Raw genomic sequence first — 17,324 nt, 5'->3', positions numbered from 1 at the left:
AGCAGAAGATATTAAGAAGAGGTGGCAAGAATACACAGAAGAACTATACAAAAACGATCTTCATGACCCAGATAATCACGATGGTGTGATCACTCACCTAGAGCCAGACATCCTGGAATGTGAAGTCAAGTGGGCCTTAGAAAGCATCACTACGAACAAAGCTAGTGGAGGTGATGGAATTCCAGTTGAGCTATTCCAAATCCTAAAAGATGATGCTGTGAAAGTGCTGCACTCAATATGCCAGCAAATTTGGAAAACTCAGCAGTGGCCACAGGACTGGAAAAGGTCAGTTTTCATTCCAATCTTAAAGAAAGGCAATGCCAAAGAATGCTCAAACTACCGCACAATTGCACTCATCTCACATGCTAGTAATGCTCAAAATTCTCCAAGCCAGGCTTCAGCAGTACATGAACTGTGAACTTTCAGATGCTCAAGCTGGTTTTAGAAAAGGCAGAGGAACAAGAGATCAAATTGCCAACATCTGCTGGATCATCGAAAAAGCAAGAGAGTTCCAGAAAAACATCTATTTCTGCTTTATTGACTATGCCAAAGCCTTTGACTGTGTGGATCACAACAAACTGTGGAAAATTCTGAAAGAGATGGCAATAGCAGACCACCTGACCTGCCTCTTGAGAAACCTATATGCAGGTCAGGAAGCAAGAGTTAGAACTGGACATGGAACAACAGACTGATTCCAAATAGGAAAAGGAGTACATCAAGGCTGTATATTGTCACCCTGCTTATTTAACTTCTATGCAGAGTACATTATGAGAAATGCTGGGCTGGAAGAAGCACAAGCTGGAATCAAGATTGCTGGGAAAAATATCAATAACCTCAGATATGCAGATGACACCACCCTTATGACAGAAAGTGAAGAGGAATTAAAGAGCCTCTTGATGAGGGTGAAAGAGAAGAGTGAAAAATTTGGCTTAAAGCTCAACATTCAGAAAACGAAGATCATGGCATCTGGTCCCATCACTTCACGGGAAATAGATGGGGAAACAGTAGAAACAGCATCCGACTTTATTTTGGGGGGCTCCAAAATCACTGCAGATGGTGACTGCAGCCATGAAATTAAAAGACGCTTACTCCTTGGCAGGAAAGTTATGACCAACCTAGATAGCATATTCAAAAGCAGAGACATCACTTTGCCAACAAAGGTCCATCTAGTCAAGGCTATGGTTTTTCCTGTGGTCATGTATGGATGGGAGAGTTGGACTGTGAAGAAGGCTGAGCGCTGAAGAATTGATGCTTTTGAACTGTGGTGTTGGAGAAGACTCTTGAGAGTCCCTTAGACTGCAAGGAGATCCAACCAGTCCGTTCTGAAGGAGATCAGCCCTAGGATTTCTTTGGAAGGAATGATGCTAAAGCTGAAACTCCAGTACTTTGGCCACCTCATGCGAAGAGTTGACTCATTGGAAAAGACTCTGATGCTGGGAGGGATTGGGGGCAGGAGGAGAAGGGGACGACAGAGGATGAGATGGCTGGATGGCATCACCGAGTCAGTGCACATGAGTTTGGGTGAACTCCGGAAGTTGGTGATGGACAGGGAGGTCTGGTGTGCTGGGATTCATGGGGTCTCAAAGAGTCGGACACGACTGAATGACTGAATTGAACTGAGAGACTTCACTTTAGGAAAGAGATCATTATCACTACTCTTAAGTCAGATTAGATCAGTCTAGCTAATTTGGTAAGATTAAAAAATGGAACAAATGTTAGAAAGCAAAGGATAATTATTTACAAATCACATAATATGGATAGAGAAAGGTGATTAGACACAGGTTAAACAATTAAAAATCAATATAAAAAATATATATTTGGGGATCCTTGTATATAATAAAGATGACACTCATATTAAGGGGAAATGGATGCATTTACTAATAACTGTTGTTGGGACAATTGGCTGCCTTTTGGGAGGAAAGAAAACTAAATCCTATCTCATCTAAAAATAAACTGCAGATCAAAATGCTAAACATTAAAAAAATATAATTACAGGGACTTCCCTGGTAATCCGGTGGTTAAGACTCTGCATTTCCACTACAGGGGCAATGAGTTTGATCCCTGGTCACGCAATGTATTTGTCACACAATAGACAAAGGGTGAAAGTGAAAGTCATTCAGTTGTGAGTTGTGTCCGTCTCTTTGTGACACCATGGACTGTAGCCCCCCAGGCTCCTCTGTCCATGGAATTCTCCAGGCAAGAATACTGGAGTGGGTTGCCATTTCCTTCAGGGGATCTTCCCTGACCCAGGGATCGAACCCAGGTCTCTCGTGTTGCAGGAAGACTCTTTACTGACTGAGCCACCAGGAAAATCACCCTGGTAAGCAATCACAGGAGCATGGGTTTGATCCCTGGTCACACAGTGTATTTGTCACACAATAAAGAGACAAAGGGTAAATGTCTATAATATACAAAGAGCTTCTGCAAGTCTATAAAACCCCCAACAACCTGGGAAAAATGAAAAAAGAATGTGAATAGATATTTGATAGGAGAAATTCAGATGGCCACTAAACATATGAAAAAAAGTTCAACTTCATTAACAGTAAAAGCACACAAAATAATATTTGGATACCACCATCATTAATTTTTTTTTGCCTCTCACATTGGTAATATTTGATGTTGGTGAAGGTATTGGTTGAACTGTAAATTATTCCATTTTTAGAGAGAAATTTAGCAATGTTTGTAAAAACATAAAAAGTGTGAACTCTGAGCAGTGTCACTTCTAGGATCCTATCCAACAAAAATCCAACAGTATTTCAGCATTATGTACAACATCAAAACTTTGGAAGCAAAAAAATGATTATCAATAGGGACACGAGACAGTCAATGGAATCTTATATAACCATTATAAGGAGTGGAGTAACTTCTATGAGTTCACTCTGGAATATGTTTATGACATGTTCAGTTGTTTGACATTGTAAAATAATATGTATCTTTGATCTCATTTCTGTAAAAATTAGAATGTTTGCACATGTGCATATACATGTTTGCACATAAATTTACATCTGCACAGACATTAAAATGTCTTCAGCAAAGGTGGGGACTGAAATGTCAACAGTGGTTTCCTCTGTCTGAAGTGTGGGATTCTTTCCTTCCTTCTTTTGCTCATTCGTTCATTCAGCAAATCTGTTTAATGCCTACCACATGCTAAGCACTGTTTTGGCGCTGTGGACACAATAAATAAAATGGACGGAATCCCTCTCCTCATGTAGCTTATGGATTCTAAGGTAGGAAGACAGATAAGAAATAAAAATTATAGCATTTCAGATGGTGATATGTGCTTTGAAGATAAAACAGAGAAGGAAGATGGAAAGGCAATTTGAAATTTTATTTTTTTTAAGGTTATTACTTTATTTATTGGCCCCACAGCGTGCAGGATCTTACTTCCTTGAGCAGGGATTGAACTCACACCCGCAACAGTGGAAGCTTGGAGTCTTAACTACTGGATCACCAGGGAAGTCTCCAGTTTGTCATGTTATTTATTTCTTTAAAAAATATTTATTTATTTGGTGGCACCATCTTAGTTGCAGCAGGAAGGATCTTTGGTAGGGGCATATGGGATCTAGTTCCCTGACCAGGGATTGAACCCAAGCCCCCTGCACTGGGAGGATGGAATCTTAGCCACTAGGCCACCAGGGAAGTCCCCCAATAAGGTGGATCGAAAGTGTAGAGGAAACTTTTCACATCTCTACATACTTTTTGAAAAGAGAAAGGTAGGATTGAATGTTTTTCTTATTATAAAGATGGTTTTCTGTGTATTACAGTAAACAGGATGAAAAGAAAAGACAAAGTTCTAACAGTGGAGTTTCTGACTTGGGAGTGTGGCATAACACTTGAGAATAATTTGTTTTTTTTTCCTCCCCCATCTATTTAAAAAAATCACTCCTAAATGTTTATTCCTGACTGCAAAGGATAATTTACAATGTGTGAAATTCTGTTTCGCTTCCTCACTCATTGGATATATTATAGTAAGTCCCCTACATGTGAACCTCCAAGTTGTGAACTTACAAAGATGAGAATGTGAAGACCTGATGGAATTGGAGGCCAGGAGAAAGGACAGGAGGAGAGACAAGAGGAAGAAGAAGAACCAAAGAGATTCATGACACAGGGAATGGTAAGAGAATTTTGTTTATTTGAGGAGGCACTTGTTTTTTGAGGCATCAGATCTAAACGTAGAATGGTACACAGAGTTTATTGCAGTCATTCAGAATGCAATCTGGTGCCACCATGTTATCTGTGACGAGAAAAAAAAGAGCTACTACCCAGATGCCTGCTGCTCAGAAGAAAAGCTACAACAAACCTAGACAGTGTATTAAAAAGCAGAGACATTACTTTGCCGACAAAGGACTGTATGGTCACAGCTATGGTTTTTCCAGTAGTCATGTACAGATGTGAGAGTTGGACCATAAAGAAGGCTGAGCACCAAAGAACTGATGCTTTCGAACTGTGGTGTTGGAAAAGACTCTCAAGAGTCCCTTGGACAGCAGGGAGATCAAACCAGTCAATCCTAAAGGAAATCAACCCTGAATATTCACTGGAAGGACTGATGCTGAAGCCGAAGCTCCAGTACTCTGGCCACCTGATGTGAAGAGCCAACTCATTAGAAAAGGCCCTGATGCTGGGAAAGATTGAAGGCGGGAGGAGAGGGGGACGACAGAGGATGAGATGGTTGGATGGCATCACCAACTCAATGGACATGAGTTTGAGTGAACAGTGGGAGATGGTGAAGGACAGGGAAGCCTGGTGTGCTGCAGTCCGTGGGGTCGCAAAAAGTGGGACACGACTGAATGACTGAAAAACCACTACCTAGACATTACTGGATTGTTTTTCAAGAGAGTAGATAGAATTGAATTCAACAAGGAACCAGAACTGGTGCCATCAATGTCAGGTGGGAATCAAATTGCAGCTTGCCCTCTGTCTCCTACTGCTGACGATCCTTTAGCTCTACCATCTCCCACCTCTTCTCTCTCCTCCAGTCAGTAACTCTTCTTGCTAGTTCACTCAATGCCAGCTCCTCTATGCCAGCTGTTGTATTTTACTACTGTACTTTTTCAAGGTGCTATGACACTAAAAATGTTTTATTTTTTGTTTGTCTTTTTATGTGCATATTATTTGTGTGAAAAGTATTATGAACCCATTACAATACTGTATTACAGTACTATATAGCTGATTGTGTTAGTTAGGTACCTAGGCTAATTTTGTTGGACTTCAGAACAAATTGGACTTACGAATGGGCTCTCAGAACTCATTCATATGTAGGGGACTTACTGTACTGGCATAGCAATTGATGTGTCATTTTTGTTATTTTCCCCCAAAGACTTGTTTTGTTAATTGTGTTTGCCTAAGGGCATTTAGAAATTAGCTTGCATTTCTGAGTACAAATCTACAGGGAAACCTGATAGAATGCAAATTGCTTATCTGTGTGGGGTAACCTCATTAATTCTATAGTAACCCTTATTTTATTAGCCTTCCCCATGAGAGAGCAAGTGACACAAGCTAAGGAATAAAAGTTAAGAATTTTGATGGCAATTAATGTCAGCTAGATTAATTGTGAGTTCTTGGATGGAGGGACCAAATCTATGAATGATTTATTGAACCCCAGTTTTGTGCAAGGACCGTGGTGGATGAACTGGTGAGTTCTCAGAGTCTCTTCCCAGTCCGTCCCTTGGCCTCTCTATGAGACTTATTTTTTGGACTGTGCTGGGTCTTCACTGCAGTGCTCAGGCCTTCTCTAATTTCAGTGAGCAGAGGCTATTCTCTAGTTGTGTATAGGGGCTTCTCATTGTGGCAACTTCTCTTGTTGCAGAGCGCTGGGCTCTAGAGTGGGCTTCAGTGGTTGTGAGACTTTTAAGGAGTGTGGAAAAGAAGAGGGAGTCATGCTCTGTCATCTACAGTCAGAAAAATAAGGAGCATAGGCAGCACTGCCACAGGAAAGACTTGAAGTTAAACATGAGGAATACATTCTGGATATCTGCTTTGGTATCCACAGGAACACTGGTCTGAGTTCCTCCTTCTGGGATCAGGCCCTGAGTGGTGCTGGGACTAGATTCTGGGCTTAACAGGAGCCAGATGCATCTCCCCTAGGAAGGCTGTGAGGATTTGCTCCAGGTGATCCATCTTTCTCATCAAACAAGTAACTTCACTTTTTTCGCTCCCTGGTTTTCGCATTTGTCTTGCAGATCATTGAACCCAGGGTAGCCAAGGCAAAGCTGAAAGAAGATATAAGGAGCCATAGGAACCGCAGACATTCTTTATTCACAGTGGCAAGGCAGACATGCTTTGCTCTCTAATGGCTGATTCAGCAGCAAGAACTCAACTCACCCGCAAGAGCTTTTCAGGTGGTGCTTATATAGGACAGCCAAGCAAGCACACCACAATGTGCTTGGTGGGCGCTCGCATTGCCACACATGACTTCAGCTGTAGGACATGAGTGGAGTAGGATGAGAGAAGCTGATCACCGCTACCCGGCCAATTGTTCTTTCCCTACACCACTGATGTAGTGGCCAGAGCTGGGATTGTCTTAAACTTCCTCAGGAGGTTAAGGACATGTAAGAGAAAGGAAGATTTGCCCTTGTGAAAACAAAACTAAAGCCTTTGAAATTATATTAGTGGTAACCCTTCTGCTAGGCAGCGTGTGTGGACGGGCTACACATTGTTACTTCTTCTTAAACAGGCTATTTTAAATAGTTAAGACATATTATTATCCTCTTCTTGCAGACATGCAAACTGAGCCCTGAGCTCCAGTAAAACGATTGGTAGTGGTCTCTTAATTCATAAGTAGCACGAGAGAGTCTTTTGTTTATTAAAGCCTGTAGGTTGATTATTGAGGATCAGAGTACTTTTCACCTGATGTTAATTATACTACTAAAAATTATGACAAAAAAATTACCTTAGTTAATACATGTTACTGTCGATACTGTGAATGATCCTTTCCTGCTCAGAAAGAAATTCCCCTCATGTCTAAACTCAGAATCCTCTTTTAAACTCACGCGGAACCCCGTCTAGTATATTGGACTACATCTCCCATCGTACAACGGGAAACGTTCAGAACGCGGCCGTGATTCGACGGGACCTTTAACCAATCTGATGCCAGGCTCTCATTCAGCGACCTATTGACTCCAGGTAGAGGCGGTACCCTCAGTTGCTAGGCTGGTACCCTTTCCGGAAGTGGTTGTTGGCCGCTGCAGGGCAACACCCCGGCGTCCCTGGAAGCGGGAGCCGGGGTGGTGCTGGGGAAGCCGCGTAGAGCCGGGAGCTAGCGCCCTGGGCCTCCCGGGGTGGGGGACAGGTGAGGACGCCCTCGAGGGACAGGTTGGGTGGCGGGGAACGGAGGGAAGCGGGAGAATCGAGGCACATTCATGTTCCACCCAGCGGGATGTGCACGAGTGTGGGCGGGAACTGAAGGAAAAGTGAGGATGGAGCGGGCCTGATCAGTGCGGCTGTATCCAAAATCTGAGTGGCGGAAGGGCCTGGGCTGGAGTCCTGGCGGGGCAGTGAAAGCGGGCCCTGGGTCACGAGTGTCAGCTGGCGGGGGCTCTAGCTTGTTTGTCCTGGTCACAGTTAAGTGTGTAAGGCCGGCCTTCTAAACCCTGCTTGAATACTTCTCTCTTGGGGAAGCTTCCCCCATGTCCGAATCCGGGCAGGCCCAACCTTCTGCAGTCTTTTGGTCAGCTGGGGAAGATAGTAAGTTTTTTGCTTTTTTCTTTCCTTGCATTAATTTAAAAATCCACCTTCTCCCTCTGGAACTGCCCTCCTCACTTGCCTTCTACGACTCCTTTCTCTCTGGTTTCCAAGCCCCAGCCCTCCCCCGCCCCCATCAGCTTTCGCGAGCCCCTCCTTTCTACCCACTACACTCCGTCTTAGGGCTATTTCACCCAGAGTTTCAGTTACCGTCTATTTAACGGTTACTCCCCAATTGGCTCCCATCAGACCTCTTTTCTTGAGGTCCACTTGCTTACTGATCATCCCCAGCTGAATGCTGACCCAGCCTTCCTGGTCCCTCAGATCTGTTCCTCCTTTGTAGCTCCTGTCACAGTGAAGGACTTCACCCCTTCACTCACTCAGCCACATCTGCACTTATAATTCATTCATCTAGAATATGCTGCAAACATTTGTTGGACATTTCCTATATCTAGGCAGTATGCTAGGTGGGGCTATTGGGCAAGGCATAGCAGTGAACAGATGATCACAATGTACTGGCCTAAGTGCTGATTGTCCTCTTGTTTCTCCCTCACTTACTGCAGACATCAGATACTATTATTCTGCCTCCTACAACACCTAGAATCTGGCCCTTTTCATTCTCACAGCTACTGACTTCGTTTATCATTTCTTGCCTGTGTTTTCAGGATAACTTTCTAAGTGTTCTCTCTGCTTCTGTTCTTGCCCTTCTCCAGTTAGTTTTACACAGCTGTCAGAATCATCTCTCTAAACTACAGATCTGATCAGGCCTGTTTCCTTTGTGAAATTCTGTGATGGCTCCTTGTTATGTCAAGATGCAGCCACAATCCTCCCAAGCCATTTATCTTGTGTCCCTTGCCTTCCATTGTACGTCTTTCTCCTGCCATTGTCCCTTGTGCGCTGGTCACCCTGCTTGAACTATTATAAAGAAAGTTCACCACCGGAAAAGAAAACATTTCCTGGAGAAGGCCCTGAGGAAAGCCTGGAAGACAGTAGAGTTGATTATGCAGTGATGATAAGCACAGAGGCTTCCCTAGTGCCTCAGTGGTAAAGAATCTGTCTGCTGATGTAGGAGACGTGGGTTTGATCCCTGGGTCTGGAAGATTCCCTGGACAAGAAAATGGCAACCCACTCCAGTTTTCTTGCCTGGGAAATACCATGGAGAGGGGAACCCGACGGGCTACAGTCTATGCGGTCACAAAACAGTCCGACACGACTTAGTGACTAAACAAAAACAACAAATGAGCACAGATTGGGGAACATCTTTGGCTTTGAATCCCAGCCCTGCCACTTACCAACTGGGCAAGTTGCCTCAGTTCCTTCATCTGTAAAATGGGGGTAATAACTATGTCTAAAAGGGTGTTTTTTAAGAGCTCAAGGCTTTGGAGTCAGATAGACATGGATGCATGCATGTTCTGCTGTGCCACTTACTAGGTGTGAAACCTTGAGCAGGTTAGAGTTTTTTTAAATTTGCTTATCCTCAGATTACTTTTTTGTAAAATAAAAGATTATAAAAATCTCTATTTAGCAGAGAGGATGTGGTGAGATGATGTATATACAGCACTAGTACAGTTCTTGGAACATAGAAAGTATTCAGTGAATATAAGCTTTTGTTGTCTTACTGCCATATACTCTCTCCTGCCTCTTTGCCTTTGTACAAGCTGTGTCTTTTGTCTCCAGATAACCTTACTCCCTCATCCTGATGAGCTCCTGCTTAACTTTCAAAAGCCGTCTCGATGGTCCTCTGCAGTGTTTTTCCTGATCTCCCAAAGTAGGATAGGTTGCCCTTGCCTTTGTGTCCTGTTGCCTTTTCTGTTACTTCCCTTAATGCACTTAACACACTGCATAATCGTGTGTTTACATATTTGGCTTCGCAGCTAGCTTGAGCTGAAGTGTTACCAGCTTTGTAGCCCTGACAGCACAGTGCCTGACCAATCAATCGATAAGTGGTTATTGGATGTCTGAATGGCCTTAATTTATATTCCCCAGTGCTAGATCTATCCTCTGGAGCAATGTAGACTATGCCCTTTAAATAAGTGAATGGTGAGATGGTTGGATGGCATCACCGACTCAATGGACGTAAGTTTGAGGAAACTCCAGGAGGTGGGGAAGGACAGGGCAGCCTGGCGTGCTGCAGTTCATAGGGTTGCAAAGAGTCGGACACGACTTACTGAACAACAATAATAACTAACGTTTATTGAGATTTTACTATGTTTTGAGTATTTTACATTAATCCTCATAACCCTTCTGGATAGGCATTATTATTATCCCCGTTTTACAGGTGAGGAAACTGAGGCAACTTGCCCAGGTGGTAAGTGATAGAGCTGGGATTCAAAGCCAAGAATATTCCCAAGCCTGTGCTCATACCACTGCCTAATCAACTCTAATGGCTTCAGCGTTCTCCCCAATGCCTTCTCCAATAACTCTTCTCTTTTCTGATAGTGAACTTTCCTTATAATTGTTCAAGCAGAGTGGAAGAAATGATACTCAGGGAACCCGAAGTATGCATATGTGTTTGTATGCTTGGTGAGTATGCAGGTATGGAGAACTTTTTGGCTTTGCCTGTTAAATTAGACCACATGCATGGGAAGGTAACCATGATGTGGGGAGACTGGGAACCAATGGCATGTGCTGAAGGGAAGGGAGCTGGGAAAACTTGACTTGGAGTAGAGACGCCTTGGGTTCTCTCTGTGGGTCCAGAGGGTGGAACAGGACAAATCGGAGGAAGTTTCTTAGAAACAGATTTTGGCTTAACGTGAGAAAGACCGTTTACTAGTTAAGAATGATCCAACTGTGGAATTGGCAGTAATATCAGTAATACTGCTAAATTTATTTAACATATTTTGTGTATCAGGGACTGTGCTTGGTACAAGTATTGTTTCATCTTCAGCCTTTTGAAGTAGATTATCATGGCTGTTTGAGTTACACACATGAGGTTGTTGAGGCTTAGAGAAGGGGAAGTACCTGGCCTAAGGTCAAACAGCTGGTAAGCAAGGGAGATGGGATTTAATTTGCCTATTTCTGGCCCCCAAACTGGTGCTTCGACCATTAATGCTGGCTGACGCAAAGCACAGAGGAAAAATTTGGCATGGGAAGGGCAGTTGGACCAAAGCTTGTGTGGTTTTCTTCTGGCTTTTGAGCTTCCTCCATTGTCTGTCAGTGGTTTAGAGCAGTGATCGGGCTTCTACCTTTACATAGCTTATTTTAGGCTTGGTTGCAAAATGCAGAAGGAGGCAGAGGCATGGCCTCAGAAGTCTTTGGTTTAACAGGAGAGGTAGAACTCATTCCCATGAAAAAGGTCATGTGGAAAATAATATGCCTGTGAACACAAGAAAACCTGTGTGCTCTGTGCTGAAGTGGTTGTAAGTTGACGGGAGAGGCTGAGGTTAGTCAGGGAGGGCTTCCTGGAGGAGGTATATGAGCCATTCCTTTTTTTTTTTTTTTGCTAGATTCTGGGATTGGCAGGAGATGGATGAGGACAGTTGGGTGAGCCTCCCCCAAAGCTCTGTGGCTCACGGTGAGTGCCAGGCTTGGTGGCACGCCCTTGTCATCAGGTTTCATCTGCTCTGTTGTTAAGTGCTGCATGGAGCGCGGTGTTGATGGTCCTGAAGCCTCGTCGAGGGCGCCAAGGTTGACAGCACTGTCCCTCAGGGTCTCGGGCCTGGTGGGAAATGTTAGGACACGTGTCGTGTGTTTGCCGAAGCTGACCTCAGGGCTGCTTTCTTAGACCTCTCATCTTACCCCCTCTCGCCCAGGTTACGATCAGCTCTCATCTAGATTGGCTCATGGTTTCCTCCCTAATCTCTCTACAGCTACTCTGATTTTCTTCTTTCCAACCTGGCCTCCATTCCTGTCTGTTTCCATTGGCTCCTGGAGTAACCTCTTTCAAAATGTGTATCTGGAAAAACCTTTCCTCACTTCCAGCTCTCTGGACCTTCCAGGCCAAGTTCCTGGGGTGGTCTGGCTGCCACCCACCTGCCCAGCATCGTCTCTAACCACCCTTCTCCTCGCTTAGTGTTCTTTCCTGTGGGAGGGCCTTTGCACCTGCTGCTGCTTTTGTTAGAACACCTTTTCCTCCTCTCTCTGTCTGGTGACTACCTATTCATTCTTCACTTCTCAGCAGGGGCTTCATCTAAATCAGGCACATTTCCTTCAGAGCTCTTCCCCAGTTAAAATTACACACTTTCCTATGACTGGTTTGTCTCCTTGTCTCACTAGACCAGTTCCAGGGGAGTAGCAGCTGAATCTGTTTTTAATTGCCTCTCCAGTGCCCAGCAATAAGTAAATATTGGGTTGGCCAAAAAGTTCATTTGGGTTTTTCTGTAGGATATTAAGGGAAAATCCAAACACACATTTTGGGCCAACCCAGTATTTCTTGAATGAATAAATGATCTCCAGCTGCTGTTGAATGAATATGGTTTCTCTTCCACTACCTTCCTCAATCCCGCAATTCCTGTTCTTTTTGCCCTGTCCTTGCCTACCTCTTTCCTGAAGCCAGGAAACAGAACACCCACATTTTAATTTTTTTTTTCCGGCAGAAGATTTGTTTGACATTTGAGTGATTCAGGAATGTAGATTTTCCACATTCTTCCCGAACTTTATAAATAGTTAAACACAGACAGTTTTGTAAGTAGCTAATGAGGCATTTTGCCAGGAAGACAAGAGACTTTACCTGCCCCCTCTTTCTGGAGATGGCACGTGTCTAGGGATAGGGAAGTCTGTTAAAGGTAGACTTCTCAGATTCCCTGAGTTAGTTGCTGCAGCGCCTTGTATAGATCACTGCCTGTTGAATTGAATAAGGCACGGCCTGACGTTCAGGCCACTGTGATCCTCCACCCCCAGAGATCCTTTCCCCTTTTCTTTCCCTCTCCTCCCTGACTCAGAGGATTAAAGATTCTGAGATCTCTTTAAGCCCCCAGCCTGTGGACCACGTTCTACTGCCCTGGTTCTTGGTACTTTCCTGCTTTGCTTTTTCCACGTCGGGGCCCTACTTATGGCAGACTGTGCACGCGGGGGCATTACAAGCATTACATCCACAGGTGTTACGTGTTCTTAGGGGAGAGAGAGAGCGTCTCACTTGGGCTTAAGTACTGGGGAAGAATGCTGCTTTCTTTAGCCTTTCTTCCTGAGGCACTAAGTTACTGCTTAGAGGTGTCGTGGTGGGAATGAGGGGTGGCAGAAGGCTGGCTCCGTTGGGTCCAGTGATGGACAAAGGGAAATATCTTTTTTAAAAGGCATTTTAATTTATTTTTGGCTGTGCTGAGTCTTCGTTGCTGCACCTGGGCTTTCTCTAGTTGTGATGAACAGGGGCTACTCTGCAGTTACAGTGCATGGGGCTTCTCTTTGCGGTGGCTTCTGTTGCGAGGCATGGGCTCTAGGGCACGTGGTCTTCAGTGGTTGTGGCACTTGGGCTTAGCTGCCCCGCGGCATGTGGGATCTTGCCAGACCAGGGGGTCGAACCTGTGTCCCCGGCATTGGGAGGTGGATTCTTCTCCACTGTACCACCAGGGAAGTCTGGGAACCATCTTTTGTGAGTCCTAAGGCAAGACACCTTCCTTGTCCATCTCTCACCTGCCAGGGTGCAGCAAGGGCCATGGAATGGTCCTTCAGAGATCCTTTGCGTTTATCAGGGGCCCCCCTCCAGGGATCTTGGAGCAGATTCAGAATCACCGACCTGGCTGTTTCCTGAGCATTCTTTACGAGCTGTATCCCAGCCTCCTTTCTGTTGACCAGGTCTTTCTGCTCACTCCCCTGCTGTGAGGGCCGTGTCATGCTCTGCCCCAGGTGAACAGTGCCCGTTTCTGAAGAGGCGGCTGCAGGAGATGTCAGGAAGTTCCTCCAGGCTCCTCCCTTTGGTCACAGTGGAGCAGCTGATGCTGCCTCAGTGGGGGAGGCCCTCTGAAGGGCTGTCTGCACGCGCTACAGGCTGACTTGTCCAGGTGTCGTCAGGCTTCAGTGTGTGAGCTCCCACAGGGGACTGGTGCTGTGACCTGGGGTCCTGAGGTGGATGAAGGAGCAGGGATGCGAAGGAAGGAACAGGTGTGGAACCGCACCAGCCTGTCAGTTGAAGAATGTGATCACTGTCCCTGAGCTAGAAACCTTGCATTCAGGTTGGGTTCCTTTCCACTCTTCTGCCCCCGCCCTGCCCCTATCCTGGTCCTGTTGACAGCTTAGGTATTGGATTCATGATCTCCGAAGAAGATTTAACCTGGGGACCAGGGACCAGGAACTTTTGTGTAGCAGAGTTTTACTGAAGTGAAAAGGGACTTCGAAAGCTTCTGACATAGACATCAGAAGGGGGATGGAGAATGCCCCCACCTTGCTAGTCTATGCAAGGGGGTTATATACTTTTTTAAATTAGTTAACTACAATAAATCAAAAGAATGTCTCAAGGTTGTAAAGATCTTACTAGACCCACTCCCATAATTTACATTTTAAAATAACAGGATGAGCCAGAAGGTTTTCAGGAAGGAGAAACTGTCCTCAAGCAGGATACATGGATATATAATTCTTAGTTACAGAGTTTAAACTGAGTTGTTTGTTGTGTAATCATCAGTTCCAGGCTTAAAGAAAAAAAAGTGTTTCAGGTGCCTAAGACTAAGGAATGTAGAGAAAAAAAGGTGTTTGTCCTTTCTTCCTCCTTGAGAATTCCAGACCCCTATCTCCTCTTCTAGAGCCCCAGACCCTCCTCTCCTCCTCAGGAACCCCGGGCTTCCTATCAACCTGCCTAGGAATTGACTCTCTTACGTTAAACCTAACATCACATCGTCCCTTGTGTCTGTCCCTTTTTCTCCATTCCCACTGCTTCTGCCCCAGTTAAGCCCTCATCATCTTTCCCAGGGACCGTAGCCTCTTTAGTGATTTTCCTGACACTAGTCTCTCATCCGGAGAAGGCAATGGCACCCCACTCCAGTACTCTTGCCTGGAGAATCCCATGGACCGAGGAGCCTGGTAGGCTGCAGTCCATGGGGTCGCTAAGAGTCAGACACGGCTGAGCGACTTCACTTTCACTTTTCACTTTCATGTATTGGAGAAGGAAATGGCAACCCACTCCAGTGTTCTTGCCTGGAGAATCCCAGGTACGGGGTTGCACAGAGTCGGACATGACTGAGCAATTTAGCAGCAGCAGCAGCAGTCTCTCATCTCTCCAATCCGGCCAGGGCACTCCTGCCAAAGTTCTCATCTTGAAAAAAAAAAACCACTCTGTGTCACTTTCTCCCACAAGCCCTCAGTGACTCCCCTCTGTTACAGGACAGAGTCGAGGCCCTTCAGCATCATCCACCAAGCTCTCCACGACCATGACCAGGCCTGGCTTCCCCTCCGTCCCTGCCATGCACGCTGGCATTGGCGCTGCATAATGCCTTGCCTCAAAGGCTGTTCCCTCTGCCTGGGTTCTTCTCTCTGCCCTCAGAACTCTTGTCAGCCTTCTGTACCCAGTTCCTTAACAAAGTCTTCCTTCATCCCTGCACTGGGAGTGTGTGACTTCTTTCTTAATACTCCCCAGAGCAGGATTTTTTTTTTCTCTTCTGCCTGCTACTTCTGGTGAAGCTGTGTGCCTGCCTCCACTAGACTGTAAGCCCCCTGATGGCTTCGCTGAGTGTCAGTAGGAATGTGCAAACAGGGCCATGTGTTGAGACAGCCTGAGCGCACTGGGGGACACTGGTGTATGGAGGTGTGTGTGCTGCTAGCTATTTTGGTGTTTAGGGTTTTCTAGCAGGGGTCATAGACTGTTAGTTGTTACTCGTCTTTGTGGGCAAATGTATGAAGTCAAACCCTTGAGAGAGTTGGATTTCCAGAACTTTTGTGGTCCATGGAGTCTTCAGCAAGGCTTTTGGGGAGGTGTGTCTCCAGGAACTTTCCCGGGTACAGAGCCTATAAGGCTTTTAAGTTCTGAGCTGTTGGTTCCCCGCTCCACTCTCCCCAGTCTCTGGAAAAAACCTCCTATCTGGCCCAGCTGGCCTGCAGGGGCTGGGCTGCCCAGGTGCCCCAAGACCAGCTTCAACTTCTCCCTGTCTAAGCTGGGACACTGATTTTTCTCTTTGGGTTGGGGAATCTAGGCGTTGGAGCCCAGACTGATCATGGCCGGCCGACCCATCCGCATAGGAGACCAGCTGGTTCTGGAGGAAGACTATGATGAGAACTACATCCCCAGTGAGCATGGTAAGAGGCCCCGGAGGTGTTGTGATAGTTCTGTGAGGGCAGTTGCTTCTGATTTAATTTTCGTCCTTCTAGTGCAGAGGAGGGAATGTGCACAGGGCTGCTCAGTATATTTGAGTTAGATCCGGGGTTGGCAAACTATAGCCCATGGGCCTCACCTGGCCTGTAGCTTGCTTTTGTAAATAAAGTTTTATTAGAAAACGGCCACACTTACTTATGTGTTGTATATGGCTGCTTTCACACTGTAGGGGCAGTATTGAGTTGTTGTGACAAGAGACTGTACAGCCCACAGAGCCTAAAATATTTACTGTTTGGTCTTTTGCGGAAAAAATTTGGTGACCTCGGGTCAGATCAGTGATTAATTTTAAATGAAAATATGGTTAAGAAGATATATAATACAGTATGTCCTGAGGCTAGGGGAAACTCAGTTTCTTTAAGTGTGTTAGTTGCTCAGTCTGTCTAACTCTTTGCAACCCATGGACTGTAGCCCTCCAGGCTCCTCTGTCCTGAAATTTTCCAGGCAAGAATATTGGAGTGGGTTGCCATGCCCTCCTCCAGGGGATCTTCCCAACCCAGGGATTGAACCCGGGTCTCTTGCACTGCAGGCGGACTCTTTACAGTCTGAGCCATCAGGAAGTGGTTGTGTTTTTTAAAACAACAATAGCATTATTAGTAACAATAACAACAAAATTTATTGAGTGCTACCATGTGCCAGTCTCTCTACAAAAGAACTTTACGTGTTATTTCCTTTTCAACCCTCATAGCAACTCCATGATTGAGGCACTATTATTATCCCATTTTACAGATGAGGAAACCAAGGCACCAAAAGGTTAAGTTACTTCCCAGTAGTCACACAGTACTATAGGGCAGTGAGGTTCCACACCCAGGTCTTCTAGTTCCAGGGCCCTCACTGTGAAACACTAGACTATTTTGATGGGTGAAGATTTCTTTGCATTTCTCCTGAGTTGCAGACCTGGACACACAGATTTTGCTTATAGTGCAGATGGTTTGTGAGCCAGTTTGGGGGAAGAACTGTTGGATCTGTGGATCCCACATTAGGATAGGATAGGATTTGTTATAGCATAGGATTATTGTTTGCTTGCCATGTAGAAATTTCAATTAAAAAAATATTTTTTTTTTGGCCACTCTGTGTGGCACATGGCATCTTAGTTCCCAACCAAGGACTGAACCTGCACCCCCTGCAATGGAAGCATGAGGTCTTAACCACAGGATCGCCAGGGGAATCCTGCCATGTAGAGATTTTTAATCTTTGTGTTACATTTATAAGTCAGTTCTCATATGGCACCTGAATTTTGATCATAGTTAGAAAAGCTCCCCTGCTCTCAGGTTTTCCTTGGGTTCGTCTCTGCACTGTTCACTGAATAGCTCATCCTTTGCCCGCTGGTTGAGTGCCGCGTGTGTGTATGAGGGTCTACTTTCTCTCCTGTTCTTTGAGGCTGTCTGTTCTTACAGAGCTGTGCTCTGAATTA

The 17,324-nt window shown here is 45.3% G+C and overlaps 1 protein-coding gene across 1 annotated transcript in view; it reads left to right on the top strand.

The window, feature by feature from the left end:
- Nucleotides 1–7,161: 7,161 nt before the first annotated feature.
- CEP164 (centrosomal protein 164) overlaps nt 7,162–17,324 on the top strand; it is a 79,857-nt gene continuing 69,694 nt past the window's right edge. The window contains 2 exon segments of the mRNA XM_070384154.1: nt 7,162–7,288; nt 15,735–15,837. Of these exon segments, the coding sequence (XP_070240255.1) occupies nt 15,756–15,837 (82 nt within the window). The 5' untranslated portion in view covers nt 7,162–7,288; nt 15,735–15,755.

This window comes from Bos mutus, chromosome 15 (genome assembly GCF_027580195.1).
Source record: "Bos mutus isolate GX-2022 chromosome 15, NWIPB_WYAK_1.1, whole genome shotgun sequence".
NCBI lineage: Eukaryota > Metazoa > Chordata > Mammalia > Artiodactyla > Bovidae > Bos > Bos mutus.
The sequence above is the reverse complement of the archived record's forward strand: the minus strand, read 5'-3'. Positions and strand labels throughout refer to the sequence as shown.